Source organism: Danio rerio, chromosome 9, assembly GCF_049306965.1.
Source record: "Danio rerio strain Tuebingen ecotype United States chromosome 9, GRCz12tu, whole genome shotgun sequence".
Classification (NCBI taxonomy): Eukaryota; Metazoa; Chordata; class Actinopteri; order Cypriniformes; family Danionidae; genus Danio; species Danio rerio.
In genome coordinates this window covers 13932778-13960376 of record NC_133184.1, presented here as the reverse complement: position 1 = coordinate 13960376, position 27599 = coordinate 13932778, and the positions used below count along the sequence as shown (strand labels likewise).

Here is a 27599-nt window from a genome sequence, read left to right as displayed (position 1 = left end):
ATATTATGTGCACAAGTGTATGCGCCTTTTAAAACCAAATGTAAAAGAATGTGCCTTGGGTAGTACATTACTCGAGCGATTACGACACACACCGCTGCAATCTATGACTAAACACTTCATTTTATAACAGTTTAAGCTTGTTAGAACATGATTCTGTTTTTTTTTCTTTTCCTCTCTCTCTTGGATGCATCTTGTAAAAGTGTGTTTGATTTAATCACATTTATTTCAAATCACAGCAGTAATCTGGAACAGTCAAATTGTCCTTGGCATAGAATGACTCCTGGAGAGAAAGAGCGCAATGGAGCAGGTCTTGTCCTCTGGAAAAAGAGCTCCTCGCTGCTGGACTCTGAGCTGGACCTCAGTGCATCTACATCAGCAATACAGCTGATGTCCAGAGGAGCCACAAACGTGCCGCCAACACGCACAAGACTGGAGCACAATTCCTTTGACTTCAGAAAGAGAATTGAAGGTGAGAGATTTTACTGTGAGGTCATGGTGAAGGGACAGACTTATACAGCAATCAGAGGGAAATATTCTGATTCTTACCGCAAAACGTTCCCGTTTGAAAAGGCAACTGTCCATATATGCTCTTCTGGCATATTTCAGACAGTCTGTTTCCATTATTCCGAAATCAAGCAGAATGTCATACATATTGTCACGTACCAGTGTGATCTTCAAGGACAGAATGCAAAAAAGTTATTAAGTTAAAAGGTATTTCCATGTGGTTACATAAGTTGGATTACATGCATTAAACATTATGGTCTGTAACGACTGTTGGATATGACGTTTACAGTTTTAAAACATATTTTAATATCATAGAACATATGTGAAATATGTGAAAACTGATAATTCTGAAACAAACAGTACATTTAAAGATTAAAATAATATCAATATGTATTTATCTTTTTACAAACATGAAAGGTTGCCACTTTTTGACAACTGATAATAAAGTCTGTAAAGCAGATTAACGTCAACATTTTGAATTTGACAGCTAAATATATAGATTTTTTTCTTTTTTCTTTTTTTTTTTGTATGTATGCTAAGGTCCTGTATGTGCACAGTGATGTGAGTACCATCATCAGAACATGCACAGCATCATTTTCCTCCTGCAAATTGTTTTTAATAGTTAGTCTAGAACAGGGGTCACCAATCTCGGTCCTGGAGGGCCGGTGTCCCTGCAGGGTTTAGCTCCAACTTGCCTCAACACACCTGCCTGGATGTTTCAAGTATACCTAGTAAGACCTTGATTAGCTTGTTCAGGTGTGTTTGATTAGGGTTGGAGCTAAAATCTGCAAGACACCGGCCCTCCAGGAACAAGTTTGGTGACCACTGGTCTAGAAGGTGGCAAAAATGGTTAAGACTATTGTTTCACAGTTTCTTAAGAGGATACCTTCGGCTCAAGTTTAAATGGGTAGAAAGACATGTTTAGTGCTCAAAGTTTAAAGAAATTGCAGACACTGGACGAGGGTAAAGCTTTTTGTTGTGAAAACATGTCAAGTGCTAGTCTGTTATGTACTTATGCAGGTTTTGTGTCTTAAAACTAATTATGCACTGAAATGTGAAATACTGACTAGGCTGTTAAAAAAAGTTTCTGCATAGCATGAATATGAGTAGTATGAATGGAATTCGTATATACTAGATTTACTATGTTGTCACATGACCTACCTGCCTTCATTCATAAAATCTTTCCCATGGCCTCATGGGATTGTAAAGTGCTCTTCAGAATCTTGGTAGAAGCAGGCCATGGGTCCTTCTCACCTTATACATAATATATTTTATATATACAGAGCTCAGCATATATAAGTACACCCCTCACAAATCTATCTTTTAAATTCATATTTTTAATTGGAAGCTTTACAACATTATATTTGTGCATATGCATTAGATTAGTCAGTACTGAAGCCAAATCTGGAGCTTATCTAACAAAATAACTGATGATAGTGGTCCAAAAACTAGCACATTCTCTAGTTTACTAGTGCAAACTAATACATTCATTTTCAAAATGGGGTGTGCTGAATAACATATAATTGTATTCTAGTAAATCCATGATCTATTATTTAAATGAATACATTGAAAAAACATGCATCAACATTGACTTAATTGTAGTTTATAGTTATTTGAAATGAAAACAAATACAGTTATTTGAAATTAAAACAAATACAAAGAAATAGTATCTAGAACAACCCATATGATAAAATACTGTAGTTGTTTATAGTAAATAATATAGTGTTTTTGAATACTAGCCTTTATGTTAAAGAATTAATGTTTCGGTAATTATGTAGTTGCCATTAAAACAACTAATATAAAAAAATACACAAAACTGTATTCTTAAACAACTACAATACACCACAATTTACTGTAGTAGAAAAGTGTAGTATGTAAATACACTATCTATAGACTAGTAGGCCTATTTACTATTAATTAGCCTAGCTTTACTAGTTTTTTTTTCCTTTATTTTTACTTTTAAAGACCTTGTGTGCGGATAAAGGTAGATATATAGGGTCAAGGCCACTCTGTAGTACAAGTTCATTGATTGTAGGTGTGCTATTTAACAAATACAATATAATGACTGTGGGGTTTAACACAAAGCTAATATTACTTCTCATTTGTTGTTATCCGTTTTTGTCTGGAAATGTTTTACGAGCAGAGACATTTTTGATTTATGAACAAAACAAATGTCCATATTTTTTTATTTATTAATGCTTAAAGAACAACATTTAGAACAATACAAAAAGAAAAAAATGTCAGGGGTTTACAAAACAAAATAAGACAATGTATACATACTAACAGAGAAGGGTCTTGATTACAAAATCTTGAAGGTTTCAAGTAAAGGTTTTGATGGCTTTTTTATTAGTGCTTTGCTTTATAATTTATATAGTGTTTTGATTCTATTTGTAGCAGGATAAAATGTTTTTTTTTTTTTTATTAAATTTGCAACTGTGAATGTGGTACTTTGTAAATATTATCAAAAGATTAATAACATAAGCGTCCTTCTCCATTTGTTTTTGTTGTAGTTCAAAAACCCAAAACTAATTATGTTGGTATTCTAAACGGAAATTTGGCAATAATTTGCCATTTATGGTCATAATTTCTTCGAGATCTGACAATTCAAAAAAATAAATAAATAAATAAAAAATCGGCACAGTTTCTGTCTCTGATAAAGAAAATGAACAGTTTTGATAAAACATGTCCATACTTTTTACTTTGTGAGTGATGACACATGATCCATTCAAGATGGCGGATGATCTGCTGACGGCGTGCGGTGTAGGTTTGTAGCTGTCAAATGTTTTACAATTTGAAAGGTGTGTGTTCGTTTTAAAACGTAGATATGGTTATGAAATTATATGTACCTACACGACTGTGTGGCTTTAATAAGAAATTCCCCACGAAACTGCCGTGACACTAGTTTGGCATGAGTCAAATAGGCCAATAACTATGGCATACGTTATGGCTATTTCGCTCGCTGTGCTACAACTGGACGTAGATCTGTTACATAATTTTATTAACTTCACTCGCAATGCTACAACAGGACATAATTATGTTACATTATTTTATTAACGTTAAATGAAAACAGACTACGGATTTGGTAACACGAGGGTGAGTAAACAATTAATTATGTTACTCAATTCTTGCTGACTTGTATTGACATAAGCACTAGATGGCGGTAGTTGACTGTGAAAAAGCGCTCGGTCACCGGTTTAGCGGCCGCTTTTATATGTACAGGACAGAGAGAAGCTGGCAGATTTAATACATGTAGATGTCTTACCTGTTGAACTGCTTTGCTAGTTGGCTTGTGTAGACTGAAATGGCTGGACTGCCTGTTGAAGGCATCAACAGAAACCTTCAGAGCCAGATCAGCCAGAGGACTAAAGTTAGGCCTATATCCTAACAGAAGCTGCCCTGTTTAATAAAAAATAGATATAGAGGTAAAGTTGGGTTTATATTCGCACATTCAGACATTCTGCTTAATAATATAATTTTAGAAAAGTATTCTTTGCAAATTCTAAGGAGTGAAATCATATTAGCATTCAATGACTATCAAAGTATTGTTCACAGTCAGTGACAGTGCTAATATTGTTTTGAAGTCATCCTTGCATGCTATTTCAGACTCAATATTCAACATAGCTAGGTAAACAATATATGGGCCATTAAATAAATTAATGTACGAATAACAAACCTACTTTACCTCAATAAAATAGATATACATAACACTTAAGCATTAGCTATTACAAATGAATTTATTGTCCTTCACATTATCAACTTTGTCAGCTGTTTTAGAAAACTATAACTGTGTTCATAAGTTTGCAGTTTGTATTTTTATTTTTTAACATCTCTCTTTAGCTTACCAAACTGACATTACAAAAATTAGCTGTGGATTTTACTTTATATTGAACCAAAATCTGTTTTTTTTTTTTTTGCAACCACAAATATAAATATGATTATACAAATATTGTCACATAATCATTAATTTTGTAGTGAAACTGGTTGATTAAATGGTAATGTTAAATGTCTTCATGGCACTGTTTCACATTTTATTATACAGTAGTCAGCATTTAAATTTGATCAAAATATTTTTATTGAACAATTAAAAAAATTATTAAATACATATTTAAACATTTTGCTTTTATTACATCTTTGACAGATACCTCATCAAATGTTGAGTACTACTGTTTTAAAAGGTCATTAGCATATTCAAAGCAGAATTTTGTGGTTCTACCATGCTTATTTTAGAACCAAGTAACATGTAATGATATTATGAAAAAAATAAATAAAGTATGCCGTTGTATATTGTGAAAACGTATTTAATTAATGGAAAGTTAAAAAAGAGCATCGTACATTTAAAATATCTTGTTATAAATAAAGTCTTCTTTATTTCTTTAAATCTTTATTTCTTATTTATTAAATGCTAAATGTATTCATTTGATTTTCCTTTTAAAATAAAACAGTTACTTAAACTTTACTGACCCCAGACTTAGTAGTGTACATAAACATTTATATTGTATATTTATTATTTCAAACACTACTGTCAAGACAGGTAGTTTTATTATTTTTTTTATCAAGTTGTTGCAGAGTGTTTTAAGTATTATCAGTTCTTGACTATGCCTATATAAAGCCTCGTATGAACTTAATAAAATAGTTTTCTTACCTGAGACACAGCAGCACTGAAAGAACAACAGCAGAATAAAGGCTTGTGTCATCTTTCTTTCTTTCTTTCTTTCTTTCTTTGCTTTTCCGGTAACTGTTACTGTCCTCGCTATATGAGAGTAATTTTTTTTTACTGCAGTGTTGATATCAGATATATAGATGTGCTTTAAGCCCTGCCTTTATTTTAACCACAATTGAAATTATGTTCGGTTGTTATTGAGCTCTTGGCAGTACCTGATGACTTTGTGGTTAATAGGATGAAAGTAAGATGATTTATTTCTCAATGTCTGTTCAGCGTTCTTGCTCATTTGTTTTCTTTCTTCTTTGGCTGTTGAAGGTACACCAAATAATATTTTATTTGAAAAGAACACAATTTAAATAAAGAGCATGTACATAAATTCATCTTCCAAACATATGTCTTCGTTTCAATTGAACTGTAGTTAGTTGTTAATGAGAGAGTGATACTGAATACGGATCATGCAATATGGTAAATAACTGGTTTTGAATACTAGGCATGGGACGATAATCGTTTTCAAGGTATACTGCGGTTTGGAAAAGTCAAGGTTTTAAAACCCCCAAAATGTTTCTCTATACTGTTCCTAAGGTATGTGTCTGAATTTGTTTTACATTTTGTTTTACTTTTTCGTTGTCCAAATATGTTTCCAAATATGCCATTTTAAATAGTAAAGAATCTGTGTTTTTGAAACTAATGAAGACAGCAGAAGTCAATGATTCATTTGAATTACTTAGCCTGACTTGTTCACTGCTCCAAAATATAAAAAAACAATTCTCAAAATAAAATATAGTGTTCAAAGGGAAAAAAGCTTTAGTTTTTTTACCCAGACATTTAAAAATACTATATTTTAGACCAGTAACCACAGTACTTACTCTCTAAGGTCATCATACCGTCAGAATCTTAAACTGGCCCATGCATAGTGAATACAAATATGGATAAAAAAGGAGCATCTTGCGATTTAGTTTTGTCCAAATTTAACATTATTTCAAGTTAATGATGTAAATATGCTCATTTGCAGGAGGGCTGAATGATCTGAAAAAATCTGACATCGCAATATTTAGTTTTTCTGTGATATATATTGGCATATGAATACAATTTTGCCAGATGACTTGAATAGTTCTATTTGGAACGAAATCCTTCATTTAGATTGATTGAGGTGATTTTGTTAGGGAGTGAATCATGTATAAAAACAATAAACAAATTGCAAGCAAGAATAATTACAATGGAGCAAAGAAAATCCAGTGCTTTATCAGGGTAAGTCTGAAAATTCATACATAAAGTTCTTAAAAAGGTCTTAAATTTACCTTGCAGAAACCCTGTTTATGGTTTTAGAGAGTTGAACAGGATTCAGGTACAGATATTGATTAATGAAATGGAAAATAACACTGTATAGTCTTCGTTGTAATAATAATTCAGTAAAATGATTCTTCATTAAAGTTACAAATGTATGCTGAATGCTTTAAACTGTCTTGAAATGTTTTTAAAACACATGGTAATAAAGTTTGATAAATGTCTGCTGCACCACATTTGCGTCAAATTTCTCAAAATAATCATTAAAATACATTGGTACATTTTAGGTACAGATGAAAGTGTAACAAGCAAACTTAATAATGAGCCTCTGATTTTTTACTTTGTGGAAAGAAATGTCCAGGGGCATTTGGTACATGCTGAAACACCTAGTTCTAAAATGCATCCAAAAATAATCAGAGTAGATTTTTTTGCCCCCATGTAGGCAGACATTGTTTGGTGTAATCTTTACCCTTATATATACTGTTAGGTATGATTTCATCCTCTTTGGGGTGATTTTGAGTCATAGTTTGGCCACAACTTTATCTATTTCAGCTAGCAGAAGGATTTTTGGTGACAAATTTTATTTTAATACATATTTTGAGAAAATACTATTAATTCTTTAAAGAACTTAATGATGCACTCTGGGCAAATTTACCACCCTTTTGTTATGTTAGGGATGAAAACATCCACTGAATTAAACTGCTGTAAAAAATGCATCAGATGAGTCATTTATTTTTGCATAAATCTGTTTATCAACCTCAGAAATTACAGGATTTTAACTCTTTAATTGCCAAATTCATAAATGATTACTGATTTGTCATGTTTTCAATATCAAAAGTAATTGTGGACTGAATATATAAATATATATATATATATATATATATATATATATATATATATATATATATATATATATATATATATATATATATATATATATATATATATTTTTTTTTTTTTCCACTTTTTCTAGTCCACAAATAATTTTTATGATGAAAATATGTCATTTTGTGTAGGTTTTTTTTTTTTTTTTTTTTTTGACAAAATCAATGACATCAATGTCACCTTGGCAATTAATGAGGTAAAATCCTTTTTTTAAAAACATTTAATAGTGTTGATCAGGACTGAGGTTGATTAACAGATTTATACAAAAAGAAAAATAATTATCTGATGCATTTTTACAGCAGTTTAATTCAGTGGATGTTTTCATCCTGAACATAAAAAGGGTGGTAAATTTGAACTGTGCACAAGGGTTATAGTCAATAAATTTATTATTACATTACATATATACTTTAGCAGCATTTGTACATTTTAATACTAGTTCCAACATTCTTTGAAAGTATTAAATGTTGTATTAGTAAAAAAAGAATAATCATTTTTAAATTTGACTAATGTCAACAGAGATGAATAAATGCAGTTAAAACATACTGTATTTCTCATCGCTGCTTATCTATCTATCTATCTGTCTGTCTGTCTGTCTGTCTGTCTGTCTGTCTGTCTGTCTGTCTGTCTATCTATATATATATATATATATATATATATATATATATATATATATATATATATAAATTAAATGTATGACAGCATACTTCAACTTGATATCATCTCATCTCTGTACCCATGTTAGCATGATTTTATAGCTACTAGACAAACTGAAAGCTTATCTCCTAAAATACTGTATAACCCTTCCTGTTCCTGATCTCAACTGAATATTAAATAAGATCTAAAAATGCTGAAACTGGGGATATTCATCACTTAGTATTTAGACTAAACACCACTAGGTTTGTGGAGGCTATTGTTTATGCATGGTTTATCGTGGAGTGTCAGTGTCTTTTTCTTTTTTTTTATATGAGAGTCAGTGAGTTGCCAGTCTGTCGTTAGCTGTATATTTGTTACAGTAATGTGTTTTGATGTGTAGTAAATCTAAATATATTGGTTTCATTGAGTTGTATCTCCACAGCTGAATTCCTCCTCTTGTGTCTCACAGCCTGTGGGCGTCTGAGTGTGCAAACCTCCAGCAATCTTACGTACATCTCAAACCATCTGGACCCCTGCTCACTGCCAAGTTACGTAAGTCTGAAAAGAACATGGGCGTGTTTCCCAAATACTGAGAGCTCTGCACTCTAACAACACCATCTGAGGAGACCACATTTCACTACCGACTCCCATCAATACACACAATTCATGAGGAGACGTCAAACAGAAAGCTTTTCATCAGTACAGTGTTAACACTCTAATTATTGCTGTTTTGGAGGAGAGACATTAGGCACACCTTTTATGAACGCGTTTTTATAAAGCAATACTTATTGGTTACATTACCTTGTTGTATTACTGGGTTCATGATGACAATCTTAAATAGACCATAGTAAATTAAAATTCATTTTTTATATGGTACATGCTGATACAGCAGTATTAGAAATATCAATACCTATAAGTTCAATACCTAGTTATTTTTTACCCACTCTGTAGTACTGGAAAATAGATCATCTATATATTTTAGAGTGTTTACATTTGTAGTTTGATCACAACCCCAAAAAAATTTAGTCCTGGGCTCTGTTCTTTGTACCTTGCTTTAATGATTTGATGATTTGACAGATCCTGGATCTTTTAATCTTGATAACTGATCTGTGGATAATTTGGTTCTTCAAACAAGTTTGCAAATCAGATAAAAATGTCCTGAATTGATCTGAGATTGATGCACGTGTTGTGAAGGAGTGATCTATCCATCCTCAAAATTATGATCAGCAATGCAGTGATTGGCTGGCGGCACAACAGCATAATGACATCATCTGATTAATGTTCAATTATCCATGTGAACAAAGTATATACAATTCACAGTAAACGGTTTGTTGAGCTGCAGGCTTTACATGTTCATGTGCCACGAGTAGTTATTTATTCAGTTTTACCTTTAGAGCAGATTTTAGTAGCCTAGGCTATTTATTATTTAATATTAAATATTATTAAGTTTTATAAATGTATATATAAACTTTATAAACCATTTTTCCCAGTGCATAAGGCCCACACAGAATCTGCGCACACAGAAATCTGCAGATATCTGCAGAATATTTAGCCTGTCATTGATTCTATGTACTTCTGTAAATTTGTGTTCATATTAATTAATTAATTTCACTAAAATTTTTGTGATATAGTAATAGTAATAAAAATGTTCATATAATTGATTTACAATACAGTTTGTAGAGTAATAATTTCTTTCTTTCAGAAGATATATTATACAAGAGACTTGCTAGGTTTACCTATAAGTGGATCTAATTGGATTTGCATTGTAAACATAGGTTTTAAGATTTTTTATTTTTTATTTCATATATTAAGCTTGTAGTTATGATACACCTTAAATCATACCACATAAATTCACAGATGTTTACAAAATTCTCTGCAGAAATAGCTAAAAATATCCACAGATCCTGTCTGGCCCTACATATAACCTTTAGGTTACCATTGTAAGAAAATAACAGTATTCGGTCATACTTTCAGGTTTTCAGCTTTCTTCAAAATATCTTCTTCTGTGTTCAACAATAGAAAGACAAAGAGGTTTGGATCAAGTGAAGGGTGAGAAAATGATGACATAATTTTCAGTTTTGGGGTGAACTATTGTTATGTTTACAATGCAAGCTCATAAATCTTTACCTAAAGAACTTTTATGACAGCATTCATGTTTATTTTAGGGAACAGCACTTGCAGAGCTCCATTTTTTTATCAAATTTAAAGTGTGAACACAACACACCCTTAGAGTTTTGGCACAGTTAGTTTAATTCTCTTACAGGTGGAAATACTGATATTTATATTCAGATATATGTACACACATTTGCAGACAATAATATCCACTTAACAGGTATTGTTTGCAAAAATCACTATTTATGTTAAAATAGAAATATTTATCATCTCTCTGTTGTGTTCGCAGTGATGTGCTTTCTGAACAGTTCACAATTTGCCAGGTATTGCTGCAGGCTAGAGTGAGGGACCCCCACTTTAAAGAACCTCCATCTTAAGGTGAGACTTCAATTTAATTTCATGATGGCGTTGATAAAGACCTGCAAAATGGAGAACTGTTTTTACAGTTTAAGAAGGAAATGAAGATTGTCTTTTTACATAGTAGCTTATATACGTCTAAATAACATTACAGAATGGCACAATATATATTTAGCTTAAACATTGAAAGAGCACCCAAACTAATACTGTAATGTTTGAACCTGCTGTCCATGTCATGTGAATGTCTTAAACTTGAAATGAAAGGACTGAGGAACAAAAGGTGTTATTTAAATACAGGGTTCCCTCTGTTTTTGTGATTAATACTTTAAATGATTGTGATTACTAGATGTTGGTTTGCATTTGTCTGGTAAGGCTGCGTGTGAATTAACAATATAGAACAGAGGTGTCCAAACTTGCTGTCCTGCATAGTTTAGCTCCATCTTCCTTTAACACACCTGCCTGGAAGTTTCTAGTGTACCTAAACAGCTTGATTAGCTGGTTCAAGTGTGTTTAATTGGGGTTGGAACTAAAATATGCTGGACACTGGCCCTCCAGGACCGAGTTTGAACACCCCTAATGTAGAATAAAAGCAGAAATGTTTTTAAACTTAACAAAACAAAAATAATTTTGTAGACAGATATAGCTACAGGTTAACTATAGAAACTTCTATGACTTTAACATAATAGTTATTAATAAAATTAATATTGATTCTGAGATTGGGGTAATTATTTATTTTTATTTGGCTACCAGTCTTTAATGCAGTGTGTAACTTATTAATTATTGAACCGGCATGGCAGAAGATGTCCCTTCACAGCTGAATCTCAAAGATGGACATATTCCAACTTGAAGACTTGTGGAACTGAAATTGTGAAAATATTTAAAGACATTCAGGTGGTTCAGGTCAGGTGTGTTAACTCGCATAATCAGTCTTGCTTTCACAATCTGCAAATATGCTTGTTCAGTAAATAAAAAGCTACACACTGCATCAGTTAGAATTAAAAGGATTGTTTACCTAAAACTGAAAATCCTGTCATCATTTACTCAACTTTTTTTAAACCTTAGAGTTTCTTTTTTATGTTAACCAAGATATTTTGAAAAAGCTGGTAACCTGTAGCCCTGGCTTTAATTTGTTTGTCCTACTATGGAAGTTAAAGGTGCAGTAGGTGATTGTCTTCAGAAACATTTTTTGTTGTGCTGGTTTAAAGTCTTTTCACATTTCAATAGTAATGATTAAAGTAAAATATCGAAATGTGTTTATAAGTATTTTTACATTCTGGGTAAGGCATAAAACTAAAAAATGTTCATCTAATTAAAAATTGTCGGGCCGACAACTCCCATAATTCTGTAGCCCAAACTGTCTGTCAACAAATGTAGATTTGTACATCTGCGCATCTCTTTTCATGCAGATCTGCCATTAGATCACATGAGAAACAGCGGTAAAATTAAATGCTGAATCAAAACCTTTTCAAATCCTGAATCAATAGTGGAGTTACTTTTGCATGCTGGAAAAAGGTTGACACCACGAATGAAGTATTTCTTTTAGACAGGTAATGTTCTGTTTTAAAACTATTCTAGCCATGCAAAGCTAATGTAGATTGTGTTGTGTTATGAATGGATTATATGCACAGAAGTGTTGTTCAGCCACTGAAATCTCCCGGCGAAAGATTGATGTGACTATTTTCAGTTACATAAGGTCTTTACAGCATCGTTAATGCAGATTTTGATTTAGTTAAACAAGAACATCAGTAAATAGCATTATTCCACCTAGCCTGCATTCACATTGTTATTTTCACATTGGTTCATTTTTGAACAATGACAGTCTGTGACTTGCTTCCTATATTGTTTATCATGCTACTCTAAATATTAATCTGAAATAGCATGTAAGTTTGGCTTAGTAATGAGTGTAATTCCTGCATGCCTCCGGCCAAACACTAAGCATACAGCTTTAGGACAAAGTGTGAGAGAGTGAGACCAGCTATCTTTGCATGCTTGTAATATTGCACATCAAGACAAGTTTTGCTTGCTAACCACATAACTGAAAACCTGCTACATATAATACACTTCTTTTGTTTGTAATTGTAGTACTATAAAGTTTCCTTACTGGCGAATGACAGGAACTAATGAGTTGTCTGCAGTCATCTTTAAGGTGGGCGTGTTTGTGTTTCAGGAGGCGTGGTTTTGGTCGGCAGGGGAGGGACTGTGTTTCAAAAATATTATGCTAACCGGTTATCATTGTGGCAGATTTTATGTGCACCTATAATGGTTACAGGTTTACAGCTTTCTTCAAAATGTCTTTATTTGTGTTTAGCACAAGACAATCAATAATGTTTGAAACAAGGATGAGTAAACGATGACAATTTTCAGTTGAACTATCCATTTAAAAAGTAATAATCACTGCAATAGCCAGTCATTATGAATAAATTGATTAGATTCGATTTTTTATTCCAGACATCTTTTTTGGTGTGAGGCAGTTCGATTCACCTTTTTTTCCATTTAATAAAAAATACACAGAAACTTTAAAAGTTCATGTTTACACTGTATAAACTAATGATAAAAAATGCAACGTTTTCTTTTTACTAATGTATATAAAAAAATGATCTATTCAATGTTAAAATAAAATACATTTAATAAATTTAATAAATTATAAACTTTTTGCAAGTTTAGTTAATTTACAGTTATGTTTGCTTGAACAAAAAGGGTATTAACTAGGTATCTTAACCAACCTTGTGGGAACCCTGTAAATAAAATGTGAAAGAATGAAAAAAAGAAAGGTAAATAAGTTTAGTTTTTATTAAGCATGCAGCCTATGAAACACTACATACACTTATCAAATATTGACCAATCGGTTAGTGTTACTACACAATATTTAAAACAAAGCTGTTGAAAGTTCATGAGGTGATTAGATATGTCTGGTGCTGCATGTGTATTGGGGCTGACTGATTCTCATGGGGAACACATTTATTAAGTAAAACCACAGTGAGACCTTTGTGTAAACAAGCCTGGCACAGGTCAGACACCATCAGTCTCGAGCACTTTGGTCTCAGTCACATCCACTTGCTGTTTCTTCAAACTAGCTGAAACAGACTCTAGAATAAAGATATAAATCAAACATTTTTGAACAATCAAAACACTTTACAGAGCTGTCTCAACATGTCGTTTTAAAACCTTACGCTGTCACAACATGTAATAAATAGAAAGCAACTTCTACATATAAACCTGTTCTATTCAATTCAAAGAAAAGATTTCCCATTTTCAAAAGTGACCAGAATGTAAACGGCATCATAAACACATCTTTACCCATCACCCCCCACAAATAATCTGTCAGCCCCAGCACAGCCCTCCAAATTCTGTGGAATGAGCAAATGTGGAAAAATATAGCCACTCCAAATCTAGCTTATGCATATCCAACTTCAAACTCCTCATCCTTCATTTAAAGGTAAACTTGTTATTTCTAACATTTCCCTAAACGTCGTCTGTGCAAAGTCTGGATGTTCAGCTTCATATTGCTTCCTCTTCCATTGTAGCACTTGTCTCTGAACACGGCCTGTTATTAGCATGGTTTGTTTGCACTTCTGCACTTTTCTGCAGATCAGCGCTGGTGTGGGACAGAGGACACGCTCACTCTGTGTAGTGCATGATGGACTCCACGTAGTTTCCAGGAAAAAGTCCCGTAGTGCCGCTCATCACGCCTTCATACCAGCCGTCGTCATTCTTTTTAATCACATAGATGATGGCTCCCTCCTGGAAAGACAACTCATCTTCCTTATCCCGTACGTAGTCGTAGATTGCCACCACTGAAACAAAGAAAAATGAAAAATAATAGTAATATTATTCTGAGTGTCTGCTCATAATTCAAGTGCAGATGAAGAAAAATTTAAAACAGAAATTAGAAGTTAGCTTTGTAATGAACCAATTGTGGCTTTGTTCAGTTTAACATTATATTTTTTATTTGATACAGAAACTAAAACAGACTAGACTTCAATCAACTAGACTAGAATCAAAGATTCTGATCTTTGGATTTACAAATCAATATTGTTTTATTAAAATGAAAATGTATCAATAGTCTCTTATTGATTGGTCAGTTAAAAAATAATGAGACTAAGGTCAAGTGTACACTGTCAGGTCTTGATGCTCAATCCCGAGCATCATTTGTTGCCTATATCTGATTTTGTTACCTGTCTGTTTACACGTTCTTTTAATTGTGACCCGTATGCAATTCATGTGTTTACACTTGCCTTACAATTTACGATATTGCGCATACGTAAAGGCAGGTTCCAGCATCTGTGCCAAACTAGCCACGATACAAGAAATTTTTTTGCTTTTAGCTCTGCGAAATATGCAAAGTTCACCCAACTTTATAATGATTTTAAGGAAAGATAGGGTCGTTATCGCAACTTGTGCCTATGGTTTATATATGGTGTCCTCCACCATTTAGAGGAATTTGTGGGTACAAGAGAGCTCAGGTCTGGTGGGAGCAAATTGTTGCGGGCTTTAATGAGGAGAAGTGGGTCTGAAATGAGCACACACGCTCTTCCTTCTACGTCAATAAACCATGAACAAATACCACATTGTCACAAGTTTAATGATTTACAAACAGAAATTCTTCAATAAATCTGATCAGCCTGTTTACATGATAGTCACATTGTCACATACCTGATTTATTTTCACATATGAAGGAAGCCTGAAACCAATCTCTGAATATCCGAATGCATGCGCTTTTTTGTGTTTACTCAGTCATAGAACTGATCCGATCTGTCGCATTTGAGGAAAAAAAACTAAAATTGGGTCGCATTTTACTGGCAGTGATAACAGGGCCTAATATCCTGACCCCAGATTAATAAAGGGACTAAGCTGAAAAGAAAATGAAAGTATGAATGAATGAATAATCTTAGAAATAAGAGAAGACTCTTATCAAAATCAAATAAAACTTGCTAAAAAAGTAAATACATTGATAAATATTAAGAATCAAAATTATGATTGCATACCATAATAATGGCATATTTTAAAGGTGTGTGATCTACTTAAATTGTAATGGGGTGATGATGATTTAAAAAAAAAAAAAATCATAGTGTTTAGTAGTAAAAGATCCATATGTGTGAAAATGAGCAGAAAGTGCAACATGAAAAAGGATTCATAAACTAAGACAACAGTTAAACCACTGACTTACTCCTTTAAATGTTTAAGTAACAACCAAAATTGCATTTAACCTAAATCTTCAAACTTGCCTTTTTCCAGGTATGTTTGTGGAGCCCATGGTGGGTCTTCCTCAGCATAAGGGTCACTGTACTCCACCACAGAAGACTCCTCTTCCTCATAGCCTTCTGGAGGAGCAGCCGGATTTTGTGTGTCGTCAAACATGGGCTCTTCTGATGGAGGAGATGGAGGAGGCGCATCTGTAACTGAGAGAAAGTTGAGAAATGAGCAGACGACCAGGACTCCTGCTAAAGGGCAGGCCATGCAAACTCATGGATCCATGCAGAAAGCAAATGAGGTAAACTATGATGATTTGCTGTGAACGAATAGAGTTGAAACTTTCACTGGTAACATTCTGAGACAAACATACACATGCATGCTAATGTAAAAGTGTATATATGTGTACAAACTATTTTAATAATTTCAGCTAGATGTTTGTGTTGTGAACTATGTGTGAACATATTTTACGTCAAATATCTTATTCAGGACAGTACTAAATAACATTCTCATATTTTGTTCAAATAATTCACATTTAAACAAATTCTTCAAGAGGTATGTAAAGTTTTGAGAATGTGTGTGTGTGTGTGTGTGTGTGTGTGTGTATTAGTGCTGTCAAAATTAGTGTGTTAACGCATGCAATTAATTTGAAATATGTAACGTGTTAAAAAAATTCACACAATTGCAGTTTTTTTTTCTGTTGTAGTCGACATGTGTTCAACATACAAAGAAATATGGATAAGACCAAGGAAGCACTTTTTGATGGAAAGTTTCAGTAGAAAACAATTAATGTCACATTGGGTTATCCAGTGTTTCCTCCAGAATTTCATCTAATTTCGTATGATTCAATTTTAATATTTTGATGTTGTTTTAATGGAATTTGATATCGCATGCCGAACAGAAAGAAAAACCTCTGCATTTCGTTACTCAGTGGTCCTTTAAGGTAATTAAAAATCGCTGTTTACATGGTAGACTCTTAATAAGAGTATAATCTTAATCATATTAAAATCGGAGTATTGGTGTCCATGTAAATGTACTCAGAAAGTAATAGATGATGTTGTGAGCTGTCAAAGACAGCACATTCCTCTGCCTTTCAGCATGAGTCCTCAAATGTGTCATTAAGTTTGACGTGTTTCACCCTTATACACAAATTTTGTAATGCGTCTGCTTCACATTGTTGTGTCAGAATCCTTGTGAAATACAGTCATACTTTAGAACGCTTAGTTTAAGCAAATTTTATGAACATGATCATGCCTGTTGAGTCTGAAGGGAGTCGCTCAGGCTGCGCTGTCCTGCGAGCGTGTGTGTGTGTGTGTGTGCATGCGCGCACGCATTTCCTAGCAACAAGAACAAATGCCTAAAGGTTGTTTACAGTTTTTCTCAGTCGCTTTGGTGCATTTCTCGCTACACTATTTACATTTGCACAACAGGTAATGCATTCCTCAAAACAATTAGTCATTTGTGCACATCCTAGTAGCAGTTTCTCATTCTTTTCAACAAATTGCAAATGCTTTAGGACATGCATCAATTGCTTTCATACAACTCTCTGCTGTTTATAACATTATCATCTGCTTATGTCATGTCAGTCAAAATGAACTAAACTTGTAAATGCTGAATAGTCATTCTATATAAAACTAATAGTCCTCGTTTCATTACTTAAGTCATTACATACAAAAATGTTGAACTAGTTGTCAGAATCTGTCAAGCAAAAATTTTTTTAAACAAATTAAAATCTTTATTTTCCTTAAAATGTTTTTAAATTTGAACAATTTGATGAATGATTTACAGACCTGTGTATGTTGTAGGCTCAGTTCCAATATGTACTGCAATATTGTTTACAGTTGTGCACAGCTCTACCTAAAGGGAGTTTATGTTTGTTGTAAATGAGGGTGTGTTTATTCTTTTGCACAATGCTAGGAATAAATTAGGATTGCAAAGAGCAAATGCAGTAAAAATGTGAAACATAGATATTCAGTGTCTTGTACTTAGATACCTCACTAAATGCAGTGATGTCTAACTTTACTGTAGTTTTCAAATGGCTGTGCTAATAGTATACATAATAGTATACTGTGCTACAGACTTTTTTTGCATTGAAAAAATGTAGAGAATAAACTGTCATAATGAAAACATGACAAAGACATTTGACTATCTTGTTCATAAACAATGCTGGCAGGACTTTTCATTTTGATGACACTGACACTTTGATTGACATCAATACTTGCTTTTGAGAAATGAACTATCCATTTTGAGCATGTGATGCGCTTTTGCAGGTTATCAGCTAGGTTTTGCAGTTTGTACTAGATGTTTTGAAAAAATCATTAAATGTTGTGCAAAAATGCACTAGTGTTGTGAGAAACGCACCAAAGCGACTGAGAAAAACTGTAAATGTTTAGATGGTGTGACCAAAGTCCCTGTAAGAACTAGTCTTTGGTGTGACAATGCGTACCAGTGCATGCCTTTGATGTACCTCTTGATGCTTCATGCATAAATGCATATGCTGATTCAGTGATCCTGCTTGTAAGAGACTGTTCTCACTCTCAGCTCACATCATTCAAAAGAAAAGGTCCACATTGTCCCACGATAATGTCAACAGACTGGACTGTCTTAGCAACTGTCTGAATGGGGGACTAAGCAAAATTGTTTCTACTTTATAATTAATGCATAATCAGAACAATTGTTTGTATTCAATACTTATTATAATTTTCAAATTTCCGTATTTGCAATGCCTGTATTTTGGCTTTTTTTTTTTACAGTCCACTTAGAATCCAACACGGAAATCAATGTTTTCTTTATTGGCATTGATTGTTTTGAAATTCAAATAGCGGGCAATGCAGTAATGCAGTGGGAAGCACGTTTGCCTCACAGTAAGAAGGTTGCTGGTTCGATCCTCAGCTCAGTTGGCGTTTCTGTGTGGAGTTTGCATGTTCTCCCTGCATTTGCGTGGGTTTCCTCCGGGTGCTCCGGTTTCCCCCACAGTCCAAAGACATGCGGTACAGGTGAATTGGGTAAGCTAAATTGTCCGTAGTGTATGAGTGTGTGTGTGGATATTTCCCAGAGCTGGAAGGGCATCCGCTGCGTAAAAAATGTGCTGGATAAATTGGCGGTTCATTCAGCTGTGGCGACCCCAGATTAATAAAGGGACTAAGCCGACAAGAAAATGAATGAAATTCAAATAGCACTAATATGCCTATGTTTTAATTTCTGTAATAAATTTATAAATTTATTTATTTTGGGTATGTTGTTTACATGAAGAAATCTGTGTTCCAAGTTGAACAAAAATTCTAATAAACAATTATATTTTTAATTTAAATAGTTTTTGTCTTGCATTTACATTATTTTACATTTAAATAGCCAAAAATGTAAAAGTTTCAGTCTTTTATATGCAAAAAAATTTTTATTGATTGATTGACAACACTTATGTACACACACACACACATAGCTGAAATCAGAATTTTTAGCCCCCCTTTGAATTTTTTTTCTTTCTGATAACTATCCAAGCAAGGAAATTTTCACAGGGTTTTGTGTACGTTTTTGTTTTTTTTGTGTACTTGTGTGTTTTTCATACACAAACACATGTACAGAAATACATAAAAATGCACACATACACACATACACAAACAACACAAACCTACACATACAAAAGTACACAAAAACAAACAGGTACACTACCACAAACATACTTAAAAACACACATACACAAGAAGACAAACATACACTAATGCACACATACAGAAACAAATGTACACATACCCAAGTACACAAAAACTCACAAACATACACAAATGCACACAAACATACACAAATACACACAAATACTCACAAAAATAAAAATAGAAATGTACACAAATACACACAAGTACACAACACACACAATTGTACACAAATACACATGTACAAAACCAAAAACACATTCAAACGTACACAAACAAAACGAGTACACGAGTACAACACACACAAGCACACAACCGTACAACAATACACACACAGAAACTCACACAACAAAAAACACACACATACACAAAAACACACACAAAAACACAAGTACACAAAAACTAACATACACAAAAAAGACAAGTACACAAATACACACACAAAAACACAAGTACTCAAAAATACACATGTACTTGTGTACAGTATGTGTGTATTTTTGTGTGTGTATTTTGTACGTTTGTGTGTTTTTGTGTAATTGTGTGTTTTTGCTCGTGTATGTGTGTATTTGTGTAGGTTTGGGTGTTTTTTGTTTACGTCTGTATTTGTGTAATTGTTTTTGTGTGTGTATTTGTGTATGTGTACATTGGTCCCAACCCTGCTCTGACACTTACCTGTAACATCAAACAAGCCTGAAGGGCTCAATAAGTTGTTAAATTGGGGTTAAATCTAAACTGTGGAGGAACTGAGTTTGACACCCATGACATACTCAAACTCTCAAAAAGTAGGGATGTCAAAATTAATCGTTTCTTCGGTGCACCGCGATGCAGACGCGGACAATTCAGTATCGGTTCAGTAATAATCATAACCGGTTATTACTGACGTCATTTACCTTATATGCGCTCTGTCACGAGGGAGGCGATCGCGAGTATTTACAGCGCTTTAACTACTTAAAACTCATAAACTGTTCACAATTTCACTGTGTGTGTTTGCTGGATCAGTCTTTCACTAACATATACAACAATAGCCCCTATTTCACTGAGATCGAGAGAATGAAAGTAGCCTACTCCATTTCTCTCTCTCTCTCGCTCTCGCTTTCGCTTTGTCTCTGTCTCTCTCTCTTTCTCACACACACACAGTGGCCCATTTGACCTGCTGGGGTGGCTTCTCTTCTCCTCTCGGCTGTTTTACAGCATTACTTTTGGATACAGAAACGAGCGCGTGTCTGCAGAGTTTTCTCCACCGTGTCTATCATGCATCAGTTGTGAGATCGCCGCTGCCGCCTGCCGCTTAAGCCTAGTTCACACTACAGAATTTTAAACATCAGCAGATTGCTGTGCTGTTCACACTACATGACTTGACTTTGTGTCTTTTGATCTCTGTGGTGTTCACACTACGCAACACTCCGTGAACGATCCACAAAAGGGGGGTCACACACTACATGATCTGACAACATCTCATTCCCCATCAGCTCATTCAAGCTACCAAACCACAGCCAATGAAAATTTGAGGGAGGAGTCGTCAGAAAAAAGCTGAACACTATTGGCTGCTTGTGTGCTGATTACATCACTGACAGCGTTTCAAGCTTTGGAGAAAGCATTTAAAAACATCGTCAAATCAGCTGATTTATCAGCGGATTAATCACTCATCTGCAAGGTTTGAGTGGATAGATACACAGAGAGTTTTTAATTTTTGTAATTTTATAACTCTTTGAAATAAAACTAACATATTTATAACACCCTGCTGTTTTCTAACTATCAGTGTATTTCTTTCTGACATTGTTATTTTTTTTTATTATAAAACAGTAAAGAACTGAGCATTTCTGCCTTAAATTACCATATTGGTCAAAATGACTGCATGCATGTCCAATACTTTTCGCTGTGACTTTAAATATGTGTGCATTTTCTTGCCTGGCAACTTCCTGCTACCATAAACAAAACTTTCTGATGGCAAAAACATCAATTTACTTTAGATATCTTTCAAAACAGCATATTCTGTGCTGTTAAAAAGCTCCTGTTTGAAAGTGAAAATGAAAGCCAAGCCTTTAAGTGTTTTAGTATCTTAACTACATATTTATAGGCTGATATTGCTGATATTGCTGATAAAGCTGATATTTTTAGGGTAATGGTGTAATTAAATATGATGCCAGACATTCAAAGCTTAATTTTAATATCTCAATAACAGCTCTAAATGTAAATATGTTGTGACAATATGGCGTTTTATATAAGAACCGTCAGAATGAGCAGTATGGTAATTCTAATAGTTACAGAATTCTAGTTCCACTGTTAATATAGCCTACTCTCATGTCTGTGCTAACGCAGAATGAAGCGAGTGCACTGATGCCCATTCTGACCAATCACAGATGTTTCTGCTGAGCTCCTGAACACACAGCCATTCAGCTCATGCTGATATGCTCTCTCATTGGCTGTAGCTCGTCACTACATCTGACCACACGAGGGGTTGAGTCGGCCGACTGCTCTGGAATATTTAGCATGCTGAATGTTGGATTTCCGTCTGCGAGGTGTCGGCGACGCGTCAGCGAGCCTCGGTGATGCGTTGCTCAGTAGTTCACACATAAAGAGCGGCGAGCGCCGTGCACCCGCAGATTTCTTCCCGATCACAGCCCGATCTGTCGGCGAGCTCGTTAACTTCCAAATCGGGCTCAAATCAGGCTTAAAATCCTCTAGTGTGAACTAGGCATTATCAGTGTCACTTATCTGAAGAGCGCAGCGCGAAAGAGCCAATCGCAACCGTTTTTGTTGAGGGTGTGACCAATCAAAGAGGTTTAAGAGAACTAGACAAGTAACAGAAATTTAGCTGGATATTTATATTTGTTTATATTATTTGCTTAATGCTCGTTTTGTTTAAAGTTACAGTTTATATATCTGACTGTTTGTATTAAACGACAAAATTGTATTACAAATAGTATATAAATATAAATATATTCATACATTTTAATACAAGAACTGCTGCTGTGAAGAAAATATAAAACTGTGTATGGAAAGCATCGTCAATGCACCGTGATGCACCGAGATATCAAATTGAACCGAATCGATGGCATGATAATCGTAACCGAACCGAACCGAACCGAACCGTGAGACTAGTGTAGGTTCACAGCTCTATCAAAAAGCTTTTAAGATTGCTTGTTAGATTGCCTTATGTTTTGGTAACCACTCAGTTTAAAAGAATAATGAATGTGAAAAGTGTTTAATGAATTGACAGCCCTAAAGAAGGGATAACAGATACAATGATATGCCATATTGACTGAACATGCAGGTGTGTTTGTCTCTGAATGCTAGAGGCTTTCTCATCAGAGCTCAAAGCCACTTACTGGTTTCCTGAACGCGAGCCACAAACCCCGTCAGTGGAAGCTGGGGTGTGATCTGTAGTACGGAGGGGGGAGGGGGGGCCACTGAGGCTAGTCCACAAGACCACAACAAGCACAGAGAAACAACCAGAGTGTGTGAGCAGTAAAGAAAGTGAACATGGAGGAAAAACAGAAGACAGAGGCCAGTTAGTTTAGTGTGTAAACACCATCTGAAAAATGCGAAGTGTTCACCAGAGAGCGCAGACAGAATGAAGTTATTATATCGTCACCTTACAATTAGAAGCTTCTATCTGACACTTTTGTCATAACCGAGTTATTAACATATTAAATGATAACTCATTTTATAAGTAATTTACATTTTAGGACTTTTTATCTAAAAAACAAAAAAGGTTTTATCTACAATATCTTACTTTAGCTTGGCTCTATAACAGGGCTCTTAGGGCATACTCACACTTGCCTTGACCAGAGCCAAATCATGCTTGTCCCCCTTCCTGCCTCCCCCAACGGCCCGCACTCACATTACATTCGGGACTGGGTACGCTTACATCACCGATGATGCGCTGGTCAGAAGCGCTCTCGTTCAGCTCAGTGGAGATTTCTTTAGTTATATTGTTTTAGTTGTTTGGGATGTAGTGACACGCAGTGAAATATTTCGCCGAACAGATAAGCCACTTTTGACGCTCATAAACAATCATAAAGCACTCGTGCTGCAGAAATTAGGAGGTTTGCTGAAGGTGCGCAGCTGTCGTGCAGTGAGGGGTTTGCGTCTTTAATAAACGATGACCGTTTGTTCATTAAACAGTAAGAATGTTTAATAAACACATATGAAACAGTCCCTTAAAAGTCACGTTTCGCTTTCAGTTTCAGCATTTGCGCAATTTGCACTCCGTGCCAAAGCCCAAGTTAACCGCGCTCAAGCACAGCTAAGGGTTTACTCACACAATGCTATACGAACTGTGCTCAGGCCTGTTTCCCAGATCGTTTGAGAAGTGTGAGTGCGCTGAATCGGGCTTAGGCACAGTTCACTTGGCCGGCCCTGGCCCGGTTGAAAGAGGTGGGCCTGAGCACGGTTCACTTGGGCTTTGGCACTGACGTTTGTACTGTGAGTGCAAAACGCGCCAAAGCCCGAAATTGAAAGCGACACGTGACTTTTAAGGGACTGTTTCATATGGATTTATTAATCATTCTTACTGTTCAATGAACGCAAACTGCCCTAGATTATTAAAGACGCAAACCCCTCACTGCACGACAGCTGCGCACCTTCAGCAAACCTCCTAATTCCTGCAGCACAAGGGCTTTATGATTGTTTATGAGCGCCAAAAGTGGCGGATCTGTTCGGCGAAATATCTGACTGCGTCACCTCATTCCTAAGGACTGTTTGGCGAAATATTTGACTGCATGTCACTGCATATCAAACGACTGAAACGATATAACTAGAGCAATCTCAGCTGTACTGAGTGAGAGCGCTTGCTGAACAGCGCAGCAGCGATGACGCAAGCACCCAGCGCCCAGGCCCGATTGTAGTGTGAGTGTGGGCCATCAGGGGAGGGGGGGACAAGTGTGCTTTGGCCCAGTTCAAGGCAACTGTACATAGTGTGATTACGGCCTTGAACTGCCAGCCCTCTGGCCATTTGCGCTGCCAAAAAATAACTTAATTCGATATTTTTCCCAAATCTGGCAGCCCTAATCTACAGTCAGTGAAACATATTTTTGTGTTAATTAAACTCATTTGCTCATTGTCTGTTTTCATTTAAAGTCTTTGAATTTGATAAGTTTTACACCATAATTATTACGTAAAATTAACATCTGCACTAAACAAAATATTTAGCACAGCCTGGTTTGCTTTATTTGAACAAGAAAAGATATTCATCCTAAAACATCAAATAAATGTTATAAAAACCAAGCATTTTACTTTCTCAGACATCAATAATTTATATTTCTTTAATTAAATTAATAAGCAGACTGATTGTATTTCTTGAAAAGTTATGCTTCAAATAATGATCTGCCAGACAGAACCTTCCAAGCGGAAAATGACTTTTTAGAATTAGAAGGTTCTGTCTGCATTTGCCCATAATGCAAATAAAGTTGATTATTAAATAATAAGAAAAAAGCCCTGTGAAGTTAAGAAAAGGTTTAGAAATGGTTAAATAAGTAAACATAATACTGCCACGCCCCCATGTAAAAGTATTGTGTATCGGTGATCTCACAGAGGGAGGATATGGCAATCTGAAGATTTCATATATTGCCTAACACTAATGGAATGCAACTTTCAAGCTTAAAATAATTCAGAACGCAGACAGAACCTTATAATTCCAAGGTGACGATTTGTATTCTATACACCAGTTAGAGAGTTCAAAAACCAACCCACACGTCACAGTACCACTCTAGAGCTGCCTTTTCACTGCATCTGACAATCCACAACACATTCATTTCCAATGAAGAACAGCCAATTGGAGCTTTGAATTATCCAAATTTTTGCATTTAGACTATGTGTATTCCACCTGTTTACATCATAAGCAAAACGATGAGAGCAAGGTTATAATGTTAGCATTTTTTCTGTAAAATTGTTGGTATGAAATGGCATTATTGTGCCTTTTAGAAATGAGTATTGGGAGGCCATTTATTTCTTAGTAGACATATTTATTAATTATACATATATATTATATATATATATATATATATATTACAACCTACATTAACAGTCAAAGGTTTGGGGTAAGCTTGTTTTTTTTTTTTTTTTTAAAGAAGACTACTGTTCATCAAGGCGGCATTTATTAAATGTAAATATATATATTAAATATTACAATTGTAAATAACTGCTTTCTTATTAGTTGTAGTTTCAGAATAAATTGTTACTCCAGTCAATATTGCTTTTATTACCATTAACAATAATCATTAATTAATATTAGAATGATTTCTGAAGGATCATGTGAGACTGAAGACTGCAGTAATGAAGCTGAAAATCCATAATTAAAAATCACTGAAATAGGTTATTAAATTAAATCATAAGATACTTTTGAACAATTATTTAATAGAATTACAATAAAATTTCACAATTGTACAATTTGTACTGTATTTTGATGAAATAAATGCAGCCTTGGTGAGCAGGAGAAGCTTATTTTAAAATGAATAAGCCCAATCCCCAAACCATTGACCAGTTGTGTATTTTAAAATAAGGGGACAATTAGAAGTAAATGTTGGATAGAGTGGAAAGGCTGCTGAACTGTGTTATCTAGATTAAGAACATGAGAAAAGTGTTACTGCAAGAAAACAATTGATGTGATAAAGCATATATGATATGAAAGATATGATGGGGTCACAAATACAAATGTTCAAGTAAAATGCAGGTGAGGGTCCATGATGGAATCTTGAAGAAAATTTTTGCCTTTGAAGAACAGCCGTTTAGAGCTGCACAATTATTTGGTCAATAATGCTGGTTTTGTGATCAGAAGTAAACATCCAGTACATATTTTCCAATGGAGGAGCATTTACTACAGGGTTGTGTGCTGACAAGCAAAGCAATAAATTATGAAATGATGAAATCGAAGAGAATCATTCTGTGATGATGACACTTGATTTGCCATGAACTACAGCTATGTGTGGTAAATGCTGCTGCATGTGAAAAATACCACAATCAATAACATGTTTCATCATTCTGTAGGATGGTGTGGCTTCCACAGAATAGGGCAAACAACATTCATAGTAGGTCAATAGTAGGTTCTAATAGCAGTCGTTGCGTTATTGTGTGATATTAAGACATTGATTAGTCACATTGAGATTTACTACTGATCACAGACCAGTGCTACAACCATTTCAAAAACTCTCACACGGTAAAAGCAGTACCTTGGCTCTGATTGTAATAAGGCCCTCCATTCTGCTGGCTAGGTGGCATGGAAGTCTGTCCCGTGAGTGAGGGTGGTCTGCGGTACGGCAGTGAACCCCCGACTGAGGGTGCAGTCTGTCTGGGGACGGGCCTGTTCATGCTGTAGAACTGAGGAGCACCTGCATGAGCCAGTCAAAGAAAAGGCAGACTGACTACGAGAAACATATAGTAGCACCTTTATTAAAAACAAAACAAATAATTCTACATTTTCAAAAGCAAGCATGAATGTCATGAAAATGACTTTTAACTGCTATTTAGATCTAGTACATTAGACAACAGAATTTAATATGGGTAACCATTTCTGCTTGACAATTTGTTTGAGTTGTTGAGCAATGAGTTCAAAACTGCTATAATATCCCAAAATCTGAGTAGGGTTGCACTGATCAGAAGTTCTTTCATAAACTAGAATGTCTACACTTGGGAATTAGGAACTACTAGATTGTTTGTAACTAAATTTGTTCTCACTCCGGTTGCACCTTTAAGACAAACCGTAGTTAGCAGGTCGTAAGCTCTCCATTAAGTCCTGCGTAGTCACACCGAATGACGTAATTTCCAATAAAAAGCATTAAATTGTTAAACTGCTTTAAAATTCTGCAATTACTGCTTTTATATATAACTGTCCTATGAAAATTAAATGATAAATTACATTTGTATAGCACATTAAATTAGCTACAGCTTTGAGAATTAGTCACTATAACGGATGACACACATACCTGCATCACGAGCTGTAAATGCACGCAAAATACAGATTAAGTAATCAAAACATTAAATTAGATTTTTTTCGTAATATCCTACAAATAAGGGAGAAAAGAGCAAGGAGGAAAACTTTAGTCATGAAGAAATTATCGTTTTAATTGATGTATATAACTTTGAAGATTTGGGAGAAAAGTAAGGCTGAGTAGAGGGAGATCATTCTTCATCAAGCTCCTCGATGTAAACTACTCTCACCGTCATCTAGAGGTGTTCGGTTCACGGTTTTTTGAAGTCGACTCCAATTACCAATTCCTAATTTTGGACACTAGAATCGACTCCATTTGCTTTCATTTATAATAGCACAAGGATTAAACATGCTGTATCATATCACGCTTTATACACGCAGTTCTCTTCTGGTC

At 34.7% G+C, this 27599-nt stretch overlaps 2 protein-coding genes across 17 annotated transcripts in view; both read right to left on the bottom strand.

The window, feature by feature from the left end:
• Positions 1-2: 2 nt before the first annotated feature.
• LOC101885154 (secreted phosphoprotein 24) lies at positions 3-5909 on the bottom strand. The gene is made up of 4 exons (XM_005167509.6): positions 5147-5909; positions 3767-3900; positions 547-672; positions 3-449 (listed from the first exon to the last, which is right to left on the bottom strand). The coding sequence occupies exons 1-4, from the start codon at positions 5196-5198 to the stop codon at positions 231-233; spliced, it is 531 nt and encodes a 176-aa protein (XP_005167566.1). The 5' UTR covers positions 5199-5909; the 3' UTR covers positions 3-230.
• Positions 5910-13210: 7301 nt separating this feature from the next.
• The window catches only part of abi2a (abl-interactor 2a), a 66803-nt gene continuing 52414 nt past the window's right edge, over positions 13211-27599 (bottom strand). For 8 of the 16 annotated variants that reach the window (XM_009304514.4, XM_009304516.4, XM_073912230.1 and 5 more), the window contains 3 exons: positions 26448-26606; positions 15664-15837; positions 13211-14232 (listed from right to left, as the gene is read on the bottom strand). In XM_009304514.4, the coding sequence (XP_009302789.1) occupies positions 14057-14232; positions 15664-15837; positions 26448-26606 (509 nt within the window). In that variant the 3' untranslated portion in view covers positions 13211-14056. Of the gene's footprint in view, positions 14233-15663; positions 15838-22607; positions 22695-26447; positions 26607-27599 lie in introns of all 16 variants that reach the window. The other 8 variants (XM_009304512.4, XM_009304515.4, XM_017357720.3 and 5 more) reach the window with 2 other exon arrangements.